Consider the following 15530-nt stretch of genomic DNA (forward strand, 5'->3'; position numbering starts at 1 on the left):
ACCTGACTGACCAAGCTGGGAGGCTCTGTCATCACGTGACTCCCACTTGCTGTCAGCTGCCAAAGTTTATCTAATACAGCCAAAATATCAATTGCTGCCACTTTATATAGAGCAATTCCGTGCAATCTATGAATCCAGAAATATTTCTCATGAGTCGTATGCTGCATCCTAGTCATAATTGAAGCGCTGAATGAGCATAAGCTGACTATTGTTGTCATTTGTTACACGCCAATTTGGCGTACAGTTGAAGTACATCTCAGCTTTCTCTCTCTTTGTTTACATTTGAACATGTTTCGGCAGCAGAGCCCTAGCCAGTGTCGACGACTTGATGACACATCAAATGCTGTCATGCGCATTATAATGGTCTTACTCAATTCTGATAACTAGTTCTTACAGCAATGGAAAGAAAAGGTAGGAGATTTAACCATGCTGGCGCCAAATATCTACTACGTATACCTACCTATGCACATAGGTAGGTATTTACAGATATATTGCGCTTTCCCCATCTCTCTTCTCCTAAACACAACCGCCAGAGCAACAGCGTCGTTGTAAAGTAAGTTTTTATATATAAAGCACTAATAAATAAAGCAATCAAATAATCGGTAATGGTATATACAAATCTACACAACCAGCATCCCTGGTACATTCCATTTCATTAAATATCCTGATACATACCATCAAACATAACTCGCACGCCTGCTTTACTCACGACCTTGAACTCTGCGTGTCCAATCATCATTCACGCGCACGCTATCGACAACAACGATGCCTCGTCCACGACCAACGCGTTCGGGGCGCTGCCACCACTTCTCGGGCTTATCAGCTCTCTCAGTCTCAGATTCGCTATCGGCAAGACCACCGGATCCGTCTTCGGCGCCTACAACCAAGATGATGTCGTGACGAAGCCACGTTTGAATGTTGGTGATATAGCTGCCGTTGTCACCAGAGAGAGACTCCTGGAGGTAGATGATGTCAGGCTGCAGGTGGCGAAGGACATGAGTGTGGCCATTGGGCGTGGTAAACGGAAGAATCATGGTTTCCTTATCAACAAGGGCCAGTGCTTCTGAGTAAACGGCGTTGAACAGAGTGTTCTCCGGGGTAGCGCCAAGGCTAGTAGCAAAAGGTTATTAATACTATCCAATAGACGAAGACACGCGTAGAGGAGCAGAAGACTTGAGACTTACACAGGGCTCTTTGCCTCGGGTGTTTGAGCTTGATCATATCCAACGTTAGAGAATGACGAGCTAACCGAAGGAGGCGGGCGATTACTCGTAGTGGCATCAACCGTGCTATCCTTCAAGCTAGGAGCGTAGATGAGCACGAAGAGCTTGATGGCAGACAGGTCATTGTGGCGAGGAATGTGGTTTAGAATAGACTACGATGCCGAGTTAGCAGCCAAAATAACACAAGCTGTTACACAGGTGATAAGCATCAAGCACTTACAGCATGTTCATGAGCAATGTCGTCGTCGTCGTCTGTAAATTGGGAATCGGCAGAAATGACAATGGCAACCGTCTTGCGTTTCTTATGAATAGACTGAGGAGGTGCCGGACCCTTTTCTCTTCGCACTTCTCTCTCTTCGGGCCAGGCGTTCGAATCATGTTCAGCTTTGTCTTCCTCACGGATCGAAGCCAGCGCCTTGCCAACGGCAGCGCCAGCCGCAGCGACACCAGCAGCAACAGTCTTTCCAGGGTTTGATGTGAACGCGCTGCTCACTCGCGACCCCCATCCTGCTGCATTGCCTTCTGCCGCCTCGGATCCAGTCGCATAGCTCTGGTCGCGTTGACGGTCCTGATCCGACGGCGGCGCCATTCTGCGCCTCTCCGTCGAAGCACCATATGCTGGATTCTCTCCATAGTCTGCATTCTCATAGTCCAAGCCGGGATCCGGCTCCGTGGTGTGGTCTTCGGGACTCTCCTTGCGCTGGCTCCAGACCCAGGCGGCGAGACCAGCCGTGGCGACGGTGAGGGTGACAGCAAGAGGCACCCAATGGCTCCAGACGCCTCGCCGCGAGCGGGAGGAGCCCCGATTGTCGTAGGGAGGCGACATTTAGACGGAGGAGCGTAGCATCGCTTGCCAGTGCTATAGCAATCTGCCCAGCTGAAGACGGCGGATTGTGATGATGCCCAATCCTGGTCACGGTAGAGAGCTGCAAGACGCCGTGTTTTGCATACAAGTACAAACGAAGTGGTTCTTCAACAGCGGCTGAGTGGGGGAGGACCTGAAGCCGGCTGCGAGGTGTGTCGCAACAAGTCCGGTGGCTGGGGGTTCAGCTGGCTTGGGGATGTCAACAATGTGGAGCGCTCTCCGATCTTCCCAGCAACGCGCCAACGCGGGTCCCGAGGTTGCAATCGCGGCGTGGAGCAATTTAAATCCCGCGCCACCGAGGCTGCACGCACGTGAATGCTGCACTCAGATTGGAGCACTAGGGCGACGTGCACTAGCCACATATTGGGGCTGCGCCACAGCTAAATTCTACATCTCAGCCTTGCCTTGCTATGACTCTTCAAACTTCAAGGTGGGGGAGAGCTTAAAGGTATTCACAAACCCTGGTCAAATCTTAACCGGCTGCATATAACAGGCCATATTCCGATTTTGATTTCATTTGAGCCCCATTAGAGACACGGCCGCAGTCTTCCTAAATTGGACAACGAATCACCCACCTCGATATCCGCATTCTGCTTTCCTGTCCGCCGGAGGGGCTCTGAGAAGCAGGATGCCTCACGCCTTGTCGATGGCCTCAACCGGGCTTCAAGCCCTCATTCTCTGTGGGCCCGGGTCTTCGTTCCCTACGTTCACCTCCAATCCAGATGAGAACCCCAAAGCTCTGCTCCCCATCGCCAACCGCCCTATGGTGTGGTATCCTATTGACTTCTGTCTCCGCACTGGCATCACAAGTAGGTGATTTTCATTTCCTTGGCGGCTTCGTTTGTCATGCCTGTCTCATTGAATCGGCACTTGGTGGCCCTGTATTGGAGAATTTGGCCCTGTATTGGAGAATTTGCCTTTTTTTTAATGAGTCAGAATATTCTTACTCGCTCATATTATTCACCAATGTCTTCATCTCTGCGGCGAGAGTGAAATAGATATTCATATATATTGAAAACATAGCTTGTTGTGCAGGATAATGGCTGACAACTCTCAGACATAACTCTCATCTGCCCTCCATCGGCTTCAAAAGCATTGACAGCCGCTCTAAACACCAATCCCTATCTGACGGCGCTGCCTCTGCCACGGCCAGACGTCTTGGCTCCTGCTGACCTTGACCAGAATACTGGTACAGCTGAAATCTTGCGGCTGCCCGAGATCAGGAAGCTAGTGGTTGGCGATTTTGTTGTTCTACCTTGCGATCTCGTTTGCGAGCTTGCTGGCGAGCAGCTGCTCCAAGCATGGATGGTTAAATCCGCCAGCCTCACGGGCCTCCTAGGGACACGGCAGCTCTCAAACGGCCACCAGAGCAGATACAGCGGAGGTCTTGGCGTATGGTATGACACAAAAGCCAGCGCCCCAGTCAAAGGCGAAGAGACAGACTTCATCTCCACGGCTCCTCTACCCTCTTCCCCAACTGTCTCTCCGAAAGGATCCATCTTTCCAAACGTATCAAAACTAGTTTACTCTATGCCCACGGATTCCTTCAACGATCTCACCGAGGAAAGAAAAGCCATTCCAATCCGGCACGGTCTGATGAAGGCTAACCCTCGAGTTCGCATGTACACGAATCACAGAGACGCGCATATCTACATTTTCCCTCGATGGATCCTGGATTTTATCAAAAAGAATGAACGCTTGGAGAGCATTGGTGAGGACGTGATAGGCTGGTGGGCCAAGGCCGGATGGCAGTCTGGCCTGGCGGAAAAGCTCCAGTTCGGCGAGGTTCTGCGCAGCGGCGATGATGACGGCGAGGAAAATGAATCTGTTGGTGGCCGCTCATCTCCCACTGAGTCCACCCCTGACAACCAGGACAACTCAAAGGCGGCCACTTCAACAAATACCACTACGGATGACAAGAACGGACTTACAGCAACGACATCAGCATTTGAGCCCCCATCTATCCTTGCCTACATTCACTCCCACAAGGAGGGAGCAACAGGTTCAATAGTCCGCCGCGTTGATACGGCACAGCTCCTTTTGGCTGTTTCTTTACAGCTAGCGAAGCTACCTTCTCTAGAGGAAGCAGACGCCGAATCCGTGTCGCCCTTTGCGCACCCTAGGAAAGTCGCTTACCCCGAGGGTGTGAAGCCTCGTACTACCATCACGAAGCAAGACAGTCTTATCGGCGAAAACGTTACCGTTGAAGAGAAGACGTCCATCAAAGAGACCGTTATTGGGGCTGGTTGCCAAATCAACGAAGGAGCCAAGCTGTCTCAGTGTCTTCTCATGGAAGGCGTTGTTGTTGGAAAGGGATGCAAACTCACAAGATGTATCCTTGGTAAGAGGTGTATCATTGGTGCTGGTTCCGTTCTCACAGACTGTGAGGTGCAGGAGAACCTTATTGTCGAGCCACGGAGTAAGTATCTTCACTTTTTGTTCAGCGAAATTTTTATAATGTATGCTAATATATCGTCACTACACAGCCGAGGACAAGGATAACAAGCTCATGAGCTCTGAGGGTCTCGAGGCCACAGAGGCGGAAATGGAAGAGGTCCTCAATGAGATGGACGAAGAGGTAGCCGCAACAGGGGAAGATCTGGATTTGGAATAAGGTGTCAAAAGTTGGCTATAGAAAAAAAAAATAAAGTGAAAATTTGTCTATTTTGATGAGTGCTGGCCTACGCGTTGACGAAGGTGATGTCTAATACCCTATCCTAGTGAGTCCATGAAACTGATTGACAGCTATCATAATATATAAAGAACAGCGGTACACATATCTTCACTCGTCTTGATCCGTTCTGTCGCGGCAGAGTTGCACACCACAAGATAGAATAACACAGGCAGCGTCGATCAAAGCTCGCGCCAGTATTATCGCAGAGCCATAAAACAGCTACACCATAATCCCAAACCTACCCTAGAATAGCAAATTCCAGTTTGTAAACTTACCTACAACTTGCTGCCTGGCGACTATTCCAGGCGGTCACCCATCGGTATCACAGACTGAGACATGCATAACGCCCGATGCTACACTGATCACCTTATCAAGAATCATGCCACTCTCGGACATACCAGATACGCGGTTGCGGCTGTCAAATCCAATCAGATACGCAGTATAATCAGCTGAAACAAAGAAACTACTAATGCGAGTATGCGTAAAGTTTTCATCGCGGAGGCTTCCGCCGTGGTCGCTTCTCCAGGTTCGTTTATTCCCGCTTGTCACACTCGCTAACAGTTGTCGTCCAAATCCAGCGTAGCCCGTCAGACCACATTTACGTCAACCACTCCGCTATTTTCTTTTCTTTTTCTTCTTTGCGCTTTCACTCTCTCCACTTACACGCATTTTTTTTTTTCGCTGGCAATCGAGCTGTAAGGGAACATCGGCGCCAGGCCCGCTAGGACAAGCAATCCACTCTGGGTAGCCCCCATTCGTCGTTAGAATCCTTCGAATCTCGGCGGATTAGGATGCGCTGCATCGCCTTGTGACTTCGTGCTTTTACCAATAATTCTCCATCCGGGTTACGGGCATTACACAAGTAGGCAGACCTGGCGCCAGAGCCGCAATGACGTCCGCTCAAGGGAGAGACCAACATGATTAGCACCGATACTACCATCACAACCTCGCCGATAAATCCGACCTGAACTGAAACATTACTTGTCTAGACCTCTCTGCACATAATGATGGCCTGATTTCTCCTCCACTTCCAAGAACTCTTCTGCGCATGTCAATCGAAGAAAGGAGGTCCAGGCCAGCAGACGCTATCGCCAGCAGCAGCGCGAACCCGGTTCCTGGTATGAGACTCCCCCGCAAGTTCTTCCCAGGGGCTGATTTCTGCCTCGTAGGTGCCTGACAATGCGTCTGCCTCGTTCTAAGAGCTTCCCCTGGATCAACCACTCAGCTCATCTGGGTACAGACATATCGCCGACCTCACTCATGCCACCGGCTAAGCTGAAGTGAACTGGCTACTACGACTGAGCATTCAGTTCCTAAACTCTGTCATATATCATGCGGCTAAGTACGTATAGTAATTTGGGTTAATATAAGGGGCGTGTAGTTGGGTACCTTAGTAGTAATTATAGCATCTGGTCACAGCATTCCCACGACCACCACCCTAATCGACATCCGCCACGGCATAAACAAACATGCTACGGCCACGCCATGTCTCCGCTGCTAACATCAAGGAAAACGTACCTGGCGAGCTTTCCATGTAGATTACCAAGTAAATGGTACTCTGGCGACTTGGAAATTCCAGTACCATGTTCTCGGCTCCGTTGGTCCCTATTGCCTTCGTCCCTGGGTCAGATTTTCATAGCACTAGCTCTTTGAAGTGTGCTTTGACCTGGTGCCTGGCGCGTCTCTGTGTATCGCCTCTGCCAACGATACTAGCAGTATTAAGAACCAGGCTGGGCCAACATCATGCGGCTAGACCCCTAGTAGCATGGGTCGCCCAATGCCGAGCATGGGGTAGCACTAACAGACGGCTACGATCATGGGGAGATGCTAAAATTTGTTGTGATGGGGACGTGCTTAGACACTTTTAAGCGCAATCGCGCGAATCCCCTGGCCGAGGTCGCCGAATATGTCTGAGTAGCGCGGCATGATGCACATCTGCTCCTGGAACACTGACACATATGCCTCGACCACCGCTCCGCTCGTTTCTCTAGGAAGCGCCTCAGTCACCACCCCACCAGTAGCAAGATCACGATTCTACCGGCAGGAGGAGCTTCATTCCCCCACTTTCCAAGGGCGCACTGAAGCAGCTGAGACTGCGTGTTTGGTTTACAGGAAGTGGGAAATTGAGGCAATCAGTGTGAGCTGAGGATCCGAAAATTCGGAATGCCGAAGGCATGGCCAGCTAGCGAGACAGTATTAGCATGCCTTTTGTTCAAGAATTTGAAACCGAGAAATTGAGTAGTCCATATAGACGTAGCCACAGTACTGTCTTTGGTACAACCGATGATCATCAGGGTCCATCAAGCTGATCATTGCCGGTTACCTACGAAGGATGGTGAAGGAGAGCAGTGTGAAGAGGGACGGACCGGGCGGATGGCGCATTGGTGCACAGCCAGATTCTGGGAATGTGCTGGGGAGAATCGGGATGGGCGGATGGGGTGCGAAGTCATGCTAATGGCCAACCAACTCGTTACATGACTTGATTATTTCCGTAGCATTGCCTTGAGGGAAGTCCAGGGGCAGTGTGAGCGCGCGTCCCCAAATTGTCAAGGCGACGGGGGCGGACCGGCAGACCAGGATGAAACGCTTGAGCAGCAGCCTCAATCGCACACGAGTACCAACAAAGCAACTCTAGTCTCTGACAACATTGGCTCATCCTGTTTCAGCAGACACCGCCCATCGGCTAATAGAGGACCAGCCAACAGACAGCTAGAGACATGCATACCTAGCCGTGTATCACACTAACAGAGGAAAGAACACGCAAACACTGTCCAGCTGTGATGTGATTCGTTATACTGGAATCGGGCGACGCGCACTGGCTAGATGTGACGCACCATATATATTTCCCTATGAGCTCGAGAGAATCTTGGTTGCCTTGGCTGATACCCTGACGAGCTGAACCGGAGACCAAGATCATCATCATGCTGCATGCCGAGCCTATATGCAGCGTCTCTATCATTTCTAAATCCGGTCTGGTGTAGGGGGAAAGTTGTGATATACCTAAACAGGTAAATAGGGCGAGGAGAAAACAAACAAAGAACGAAAGATAGGATGGTGGTGACCGTCGCAATACGAGGCCTAGCTGGGAAAAAGAAAGAAAGTAGAAGAAAAAGAAAGGGTTTGGCCGGAGACTGAGCTATCCGAATCTTAAGGCTGAAAATCAAGCTGCAGGGTATGCAGCCACATGTTGAATGTGACGCGAGAGACAACAGCTAGATATGGTAAGTTCATTGCAACCATCGTCGAGTCAGAGTCTCTCATCTTGAAATGAGGAGATATGATTCTGGGCCAAAATTTCGCGTGAAGGAGGAAATATGGCTGCTGCGGACACCAATAACATGGCTGCACACACTGATCCACGTCTATCTCTCAGCCTAGCGGCGATCCATGCGTATGAAGCTTGGAATATGACGAGTCGATTATTTTGCTGCCCACTTGGCCGCACTCCGTCGCCAATATGAGAGGACCGGATTTAGGTCTATAGAAGTGCAAATTACAGCTCATTTTCTGTTCTCTCTTTTGTGGTAATTGAATCGGAAATACAACGCACTAGCTGCCACTTGGAGACGCGTGACTGATATGTGAATGCGGCCATAGCTGTCACACTGATGCTGCATGAACTGAGACATACTCGCCCCCAACATCAATATGTGATAGCGCCTGTCGATTTTTTTTAATAGCAAAAAACCGACGAGTCGGTTCATCGAGACTACCATGCTACCAGAGCGCATTACCCGACAGCAGCCCAGAAATCTGGGTTTGGGGTTGGGTGTAGAGATATCGGACTACTTATTAGCAGGTAGTACCAAACGATGTGCTGTGATACACCCCATGGAATGTTACCTGTAGCCGACGCTTGATATTAGGTAGTCGTTGGTCGATTCATGGAGCGAGAGTGACGCAAATATGCCTTTCTTGAAACCATTCATGAAATATAAGTGAAATCATGAAAGAGCACCAACCCTAGCGCTCCAGTGAAGTCATGTTGCGGTCATGGAACAGCAGCTTTCGGCAAAAGATCGAAATCAACCGCCAGGCAGGCACACAGCTTGGTTACACAGCATCCGCGGATGATACCCGTATTAGCACTGCTACTACGGCTTAGTAGCAGAGCATAGTACCACTTTGGATCTGGACCGGATCTGCGCCGCTGATTCAGGCTGGCGAACAATAGCTTCTTATTCGATGAACTTGATAGAGGAGGCTGTACGAATACTACCTTGGTGGTTAGACTGGCTAAACAAGCGCACGGGAGACTGTCCCTATTTAGGCATATAAGAGTGCTTTTGCAAAGCACAGCAATTTAGCTAGTTTTGAACCTTGCGTGCTTTCAAAAAGGCTAGGGTCGTTATCTGCCATCAACAAGCTCTCAACAATATCCAAGTCGCTGAGGACACTTACCAAAACGGAGCCTTCAATAGCACTTGGCCTCAAATACATTTGCCGGTACGAAGCGTATTTACTACTGTATCTGCTAGGCCCTCTCTAGCTAGAAACGCCGAGTAGTCTGGTGCTCTTCTGAAGCCTACCCTAATCAAGTCGACAAGCGGTTAAATGGCGCGAGATAAGAGCGAGTATAACGAGAGCGTGCCATATACTAGTGGCGGTAGTGTTGCGAGGAATTGAGTGACAAATTTTGCCCGATATCGAGCTACCGCTCAAGACTCAAGCATCTAGAGTCGTTGAAAGGCAAGCAATACATGTTTAGTTGCTAGGAGGGGAAACAGAACTGACGCCGGCTGAATGAAACGTGATAGCACAAGAGCTGCAAGCCTGTAACCAATTTGGTTAGTGAGCGGTAGCTACGGTAAGTAAGGTAGGGGTCACCTACATGTCGTATTAACCTGGAGAAATTATGGGTACAGGGATTGTTCAGAAGGGAGATACGGGAAAAATGATAAGTCAAATGCGCAGCACAATCTAGCTGAAGGTGAAACTGGTGTTGCTGTGATGCCCATATGGCTCCCAGAGAAAACACGTGGCTTGGCAGTGCTTCGTCGAGGCACTCGGCAGCGCCAAATCGTGTACACAAGGCACTGTGGATAACTCTAAATGATTAAACTGAATCTCTTCTCCCTGATTAGAGGCTGTTTTAGGGCCGGAGCTGGAGAAATCGGCGTGATGCGCTGGTCATCTAACTCCCTGCGTATTCCCCTGCGCATTAGCAAAGTCGCATCTTTCGATTGAACGGCGCATATTGACTTCAGTTTCCAGGCGAATGTCAAACATAAAATATTACACCACTCACCACAGGAGCCAGGGATAAGCGGCAGCGAATCAGCGTCGGCGAGGCTCCAGTTCGTTTTCACCTCCCTTGGCCGCTGGCTGGGGCAGGCGGCCGATCCTCGTTTGGCCGGCGAGTTTGCGAGAGACTTTATCTGCATTAGTCTGCGACGATAGGTCTTAGTCGACGCATCTGCTCCGTAATCAATAATGATAATTCTGACAGTCAAGATAGGTACAAGCATGAAATGTAGGGCGGATGCGGTCGGCGAATATGAATGCGCGTGTACAATGGCTGGTACCTGCCGACTTATCGATTATGGATACACGCATCCCCCAATGAAGGCATACTAGTACTAATCTGCAATGTTTGCCCCGCTTAGAGCACTGCGTGGAGAAGAAGTCGCTCTGAACAGCCTTTATGCGCAAATGGCATGCAACAGACACCCTTCTTTGAGCACATCCAGCGTCCATCCAGGGACCATCCGGGGACCATCCAGGGACCATCCAGGGACCACTCTTGCGAAGCGGTGCCGGCAGTTGTGGTTGGGCGGGCCCAAGTGCGTTGTCCCTTACTATATTGGCCCCTAGAGACGGTCCGTCGAAAACCAGGTGCAGCCAGCTTCAGGGACCGAGCCGTGAACTCTATCGCTAGTGGGCACCCGTCCTCATGCTACTGTATGCCGTGGAAGAGAGCGAGCTAGTGCTGGGACGGCCTTGGAGTGCCTGGCAAAAGACGGCTCCTGGAGTGGGTTCTGGCATATGACTCTGGGCCGCCAGTTCTGGCCTCGCTGGTTTACCCTCACGAAGAGGGCTGGGTATGTGAGACCTTGTATGAGCGAGCGTCAAACTCGACTCCATACTGTATGCCATCCTTTACTTTTTCCCTGATTGGATTCTGCCACACGCTTTCCAGCACGATGATGCGAAACAGCTCTGGTCTCGACATGGCATGGCTGTTTGACTTTGCCTCGTTGATTTGTTGCCCGCAGCCTCCAGCCCTCAAGTTGCATTTTCTGGCACGGCTGTATGATGGCCTATATTGTGGCAGCTAATGCTACGAACTTTTGCCACTCGCCTGGCCAGTGGCAAAGGCAGATATTGTCAAGCGGGAACCGCGCTGAAAGCCGGCTTGCCCTCCCGCTTCTCTACCTCTTCATAGCTGCTGATAAAGATACCCATTCATTTCCCCTTGACGTACACTATCTTCTTCTTGGTTGGATCAAGACTTTGACTTGAACTTTAACAGCTGTTGAACTAAATTGGGCCTTTTTGGCCTTTTCCCTCGCCTTGAATCATTATGGTAGCTGTTTCACCTACTGACGGAGTTTAAGCAGATGAAATTGTGGCCTTTTGTGCCCACATTCCAAACGTGCCTCTACGTTCCACTTGAGGTTCAGGACCATCAAAGAGTGGAGTCACATCTAATGTATGATATGACTATCGAGACATAATCGGGGAATCTGGAGTTGACACAATAACGAGACAAAATCGACCTTGTGCCCCGCGGAGGTAAACCTCCTGTTACCATGTGGGTTTTACACAGTGTATCGCAAGCAAAGCGCTGGTTATTCACACATTGATGACACCTAATGCCAGACAGAGCTACTAGTACTGCTATTCGATTTTGCCTGTATTCATGTATGGGGTCTAGCTGCATATTAGTTTTCCAGAGATATACAGGGTATAAAGTATATGGGGAACAGCACAGACATGGAGCAATGCAAGTACAGGCCAGATGAGATCCGCCCGCTAATATGGCCCAACGTACTAATGGCTGGCAGCAGATCACGCAGCGAGACCCTGGCCAACCGGGCACATCCGATCGTGGCCCACTTAAAGGTAAAGTGTACTACTCATAGTAAGTGGCCTAATCAGGAAGGGATGGATGTATAGCTAGCAACGGATTGCTTGCCGCGAGCTGGCTTGGCGACACCGCCTCGAAAAGTGATAGGGACTTGTGTGGGCGTGTCTTTTTGCTTTTGCTCGAGTTGGCCTGCTTATTAGTCTTGGGCCGATGCCCAGGGCATTCAGCTAAGCTGGCCGGCATATTCAACGCCTGCTGTCCTCTATCCCTGTCTTCAGGCCACATGCAAGTGCGTGAAAAGCTGGTAGGCAAGTAGTACTTGCTGGGACCTCAACCGCTATTGTACTCGATAGCTGGGTTCGTGTTCTTACACTAACTTGGCGCATAAATGGATCTCATATGCACATATGCATTTATTATACCCTTGTTCTGTTTGTTGTCGCTGTACATTTGTCCGCTTGGCCCAGCTTCTAGCTTCTAACCAGGTCTGTTTGCTCCTAACAGCGGTACCAAGCACCCTGCCAAGTGGCAGATCCCCGCAAGTAAGGCCACGATCGTTTAGGAGATACGCTATGCCGCGGGTGTCTGCATGGCAGGCAGTAAGAGTGGCCACCTACACATACTATGTACATGGGGACGTAATAATACTAGTACATATCGCTTACCATTCGAACGCTGCCTAGCACGAGTAGGTGAGCGATACTCAGTGAGTAGACAGGGCGCAAATTGAGCCCCCCCCCTTCTCCATCTATCCCTTGACACGCCCCCCCCAGCCTAAACGGATAAGAGTTGAGATGCCCAAAACACGACAGACTACAATATACGCCGGCGATAAAAGTCCGTCCGTAGTCGCCCTCGCTTGATATTTGATTTGGTCTTGGGCACACACCCCTTTAGATCGGACTTTATCGAGATCTATCGAGTCCTCCTTGGCCTTGGTGAACACCCATACCGCGCCCACATTTCTTTTTCTTCCATCTCGGTGTCACTATGTCACTGTCTGCCAAAAAAACTCTCGCTTTCTGGGGATTGATCTGCAGGTTGGCTTGTCTCAGGCCGCTAATGGCATATCCAGGGACCATTCCAATCCAAGTTCTTGTATATCTTCACCTGGTCTGCCCTCGTAAATAACAAACATTCCCGACCCAGATCCCCATACCCCCAAGTTTCTGCATGATCAATCTTTCTTCGCTGCCCGACCGTTCTGCTTTGCTTGGAGTACTATCTCCATATTGAAGGGATTCTAACTTACACTCCTTCAATACTCAATATCCAGCGATTATTCCTCCTCCTCTTCCTCATCATCATCGTCATCACCATCACCACCATCATCATAGCATCCCTGAGTTGAAGCGTGTTTGGACTTCGTTCTCAAGCAGTGTTTCATCACTCATTTCCCTCGTTTATTCTTATTTCGCCCCCAAAAATTACATATTCCAAGATGCAGCTCGCCGAGCCATACCGATTTGAGATTGAGGACTCTGGCTTCAATCTGGCCATACAATGCCCACCAAACGGCAGTTTTTCTTCAGTCTCTTCTAATTCATCTTCTCCGTACGAGGTCTTCACACCCATCTCTCGCCGTTCTACACCTAACGAGATCAGAATGGACTTTGACGGCTCCTATCAGTCGTTTGCAAGTACACCCACACCGCCTTCGGTAATGATGCATAAGTACATGTTCGGTCCCGTGAAAGCGGAGCACGAGCGTATGTCTTTCTCTTCCTCCGACGGAACTCTTTCTCCTTCCACACCTCTCAGAAAAATGACCGACGTTATGTCCCACGACTATATGCTCGACGTGAACAACATCAACTCACACTCTATGGGTTCCATCTCCCCCTCAGGCCCAGTACCTGTCTACACTGAAGCACCTTTACAATCAACATCCTACATCATGACACCTACCCACAGTGTCTCTCCCTCAGAGATAGCGGAGAATAATGGAACTGCATGGTGCAGCAATGACAGTCCCATCTCTTTCTTCAGATCAAAGGGACAGTCTCCGCAGAATGTCGAGCCTTTGAACCTTCATCAGCGATACTCAGAATCGCCATTGGGACGGACGTACTACCAACATTCCCTACCTTTGTCGCCGCACAGGCTGCCAAGTCAAAGAGACCAGGTGAATGCTTGGAATGCCGCAATAACCAAGACGGCGGATCTTCAGAGGGAGATTCGGATGCAAAGAAAGGTAGTGCCTGAGAAGAATGATCCAGGCTCATACGACGTTGTACGAAAGGCAATGTGCAAGTGTGACTACCCCAATTGCCACAAAGCCTTCAGAAGAAATGAGCATCTGAAGCGTCACAAGCAGACGTGAGTATAATCTACATGATGAACGAACATGCTGAAACAGAGTGCTAATCAGTCCATTAGGTTCCACGGAGAGGGTCCCAATCGGTTTTCTTGCGAGTTCTGTGGAAAAGACCAGTTCAATCGCCAAGACAACCTCAATAATCATCGCAAACTACATGCCCGCCCTAACAGCCGCAACCGCGGAGTTGAGTTCATCGCTGCTGCGGTACCAGTCATTGAACAAGAGGAGCGAAGCCGTAAGAGGCGAGCGCCTCCCAAGTCAAGACTGCCAGCAGCTGGAATGCCAGCTGAGAAGCGTGCAGGCAGCTACTAAGGGAATGGCTTATCCTGGCCCGCTCTAGACATGGATTCAGACGACGCCTCGAGCCCCATTCCATACAATCTCATCTATCCTCCCGCCCAGTGGGGCAAGCCATACCCGACAGACGCCGATGCGTCGGGAACGAGCTGGACGACGACGGGCTTGTACGGTGGCGGGCTTGTCATCGGGTAACAGCACAACATATATTTTTCATATGTCTCTTTTTTTTCATGCAGTGGATATCACAGTCTCTGCCCCCGGGGGCCAATTTTATTGGTCTCCTCTAATTACGACACACCTGTCTGGCAGCTACGGCTCCAACGGACAGCTTTTCTTTGTCTATCTCAACACCCGCCACACACACCCTTGGGCAGCAGCATTCACAAAAAAGAGCAAAAAAACAAAAAACAAAAGCAACATCATTCAGACCTGGCATCTATTGGGAAAACATGTTCCCGTTAATTTTCTTATCATACTATTTATTGTTTTAACCAACGGTGGGAGAGGAGGACATACTGGGGGGGAAGGGAAGGACACCGGCGCCTTTTTCTGTGGATTTTTACAATCTTGATATCCCAGGTGGGAGTGGATGGATACGTATATGGTTGATGCTTGGTTCTTCCCTTTTTTCTTACTACTTCATTTCATTTCATTTCGATCCTTTATACACCAACCTTTACGGCCCCTGCGGCAGTTGCCACTGGCCCCCAACTATTTTTTTTTACTACCATTGTTATTATCCCTTCCCCCATGTCTTTTCGAAGGACCTTGCGGACCATTTTCAGTTTTTATTTTACTGTGGTCAGGAGATACGCGTTTGATGTTTTTACTGATACCAAAGGATACACGAGACGGTATGGGTCTATTATGGAACTATTAAGATGTCTTAGCAGCATCTAGAATTCATCCTTGTGTATTGGCATATACACTTGACAAATGTATAATATAGTAGTATTGTGACGAATAAGAAGTTTGGCTCTATAGAACAACTCTTTTGTGCTTTGGTGTCTTTTCCTCGAAATCTTGCTCACCGCTTCTCTCTCTTACAGTAAAAGGCCTTATGGCCACTACTATTTAGCAGCCAAGTATATTAATTGACGCATGCAAGTCTACGGATA

General features: G+C 49.6%; 5 protein-coding genes across 5 annotated transcripts; 4 read left to right on the forward strand and 1 right to left on the reverse strand.

Annotated features, from left to right (window-relative positions):
- Nucleotides 1–570: 570 nt before the first annotated feature.
- TrAFT101_004822 (uncharacterized protein) lies at nt 571–2298 on the reverse strand. The gene is made up of 4 exons (XM_066127289.1): nt 1444–2298; nt 1270–1375; nt 1185–1212; nt 571–1110 (listed from the first exon to the last, which is right to left on the reverse strand). The coding sequence occupies exons 1-4, from the start codon at nt 2047–2049 to the stop codon at nt 702–704; spliced, it is 1149 nt and encodes a 382-aa protein (XP_065983400.1). The 5' UTR covers nt 2050–2298; the 3' UTR covers nt 571–701.
- A 208-nt stretch (nt 2299–2506) lies between these two features.
- TrAFT101_004823 (uncharacterized protein) lies at nt 2507–5004 on the forward strand. Its single transcript, XM_066127290.1, has 4 exons — nt 2507–2897; nt 3146–4507; nt 4575–4785; nt 4852–5004. The coding sequence occupies exons 1-3, from the start codon at nt 2717–2719 to the stop codon at nt 4700–4702; spliced, it is 1671 nt and encodes a 556-aa protein (XP_065983401.1). The 5' UTR covers nt 2507–2716; the 3' UTR covers nt 4703–4785; nt 4852–5004.
- Nucleotides 5005–10747: 5743 nt separating this feature from the next.
- TrAFT101_004824 (uncharacterized protein) lies at nt 10748–11501 on the forward strand (the record flags this gene model as incomplete). The annotated part of the gene is made up of 3 exons (XM_066127291.1): nt 10748–10849; nt 11323–11414; nt 11471–11501. 3 exons carry the CDS (start codon nt 10748–10750, stop codon nt 11499–11501), a joined length of 225 nt encoding a protein of 74 aa, XP_065983402.1.
- A 1732-nt stretch (nt 11502–13233) lies between these two features.
- Nucleotides 13234–14424, forward strand: TrAFT101_004825 (uncharacterized protein; the record flags this gene model as incomplete). The annotated part of the gene is made up of 3 exons (XM_066127292.1): nt 13234–13346; nt 13398–14111; nt 14172–14424. The coding sequence occupies 3 exons, from the start codon at nt 13234–13236 to the stop codon at nt 14422–14424; spliced, it is 1080 nt and encodes a 359-aa protein (XP_065983403.1).
- A 118-nt stretch (nt 14425–14542) lies between these two features.
- Nucleotides 14543–14983, forward strand: TrAFT101_004826 (uncharacterized protein; the record flags this gene model as incomplete). The annotated part of the gene is made up of 1 exon (XM_066127293.1): nt 14543–14983. The coding sequence occupies one exon, from the start codon at nt 14543–14545 to the stop codon at nt 14981–14983; it is 441 nt and encodes a 146-aa protein (XP_065983404.1).
- Between the last annotated feature and the right edge of the window lie 547 nt (nt 14984–15530).

Source organism: Trichoderma asperellum, chromosome 3 (genome assembly GCF_020647865.1).
Source record: "Trichoderma asperellum chromosome 3, complete sequence".
NCBI classification, from domain to species: domain Eukaryota; kingdom Fungi; phylum Ascomycota; class Sordariomycetes; order Hypocreales; family Hypocreaceae; genus Trichoderma; species Trichoderma asperellum.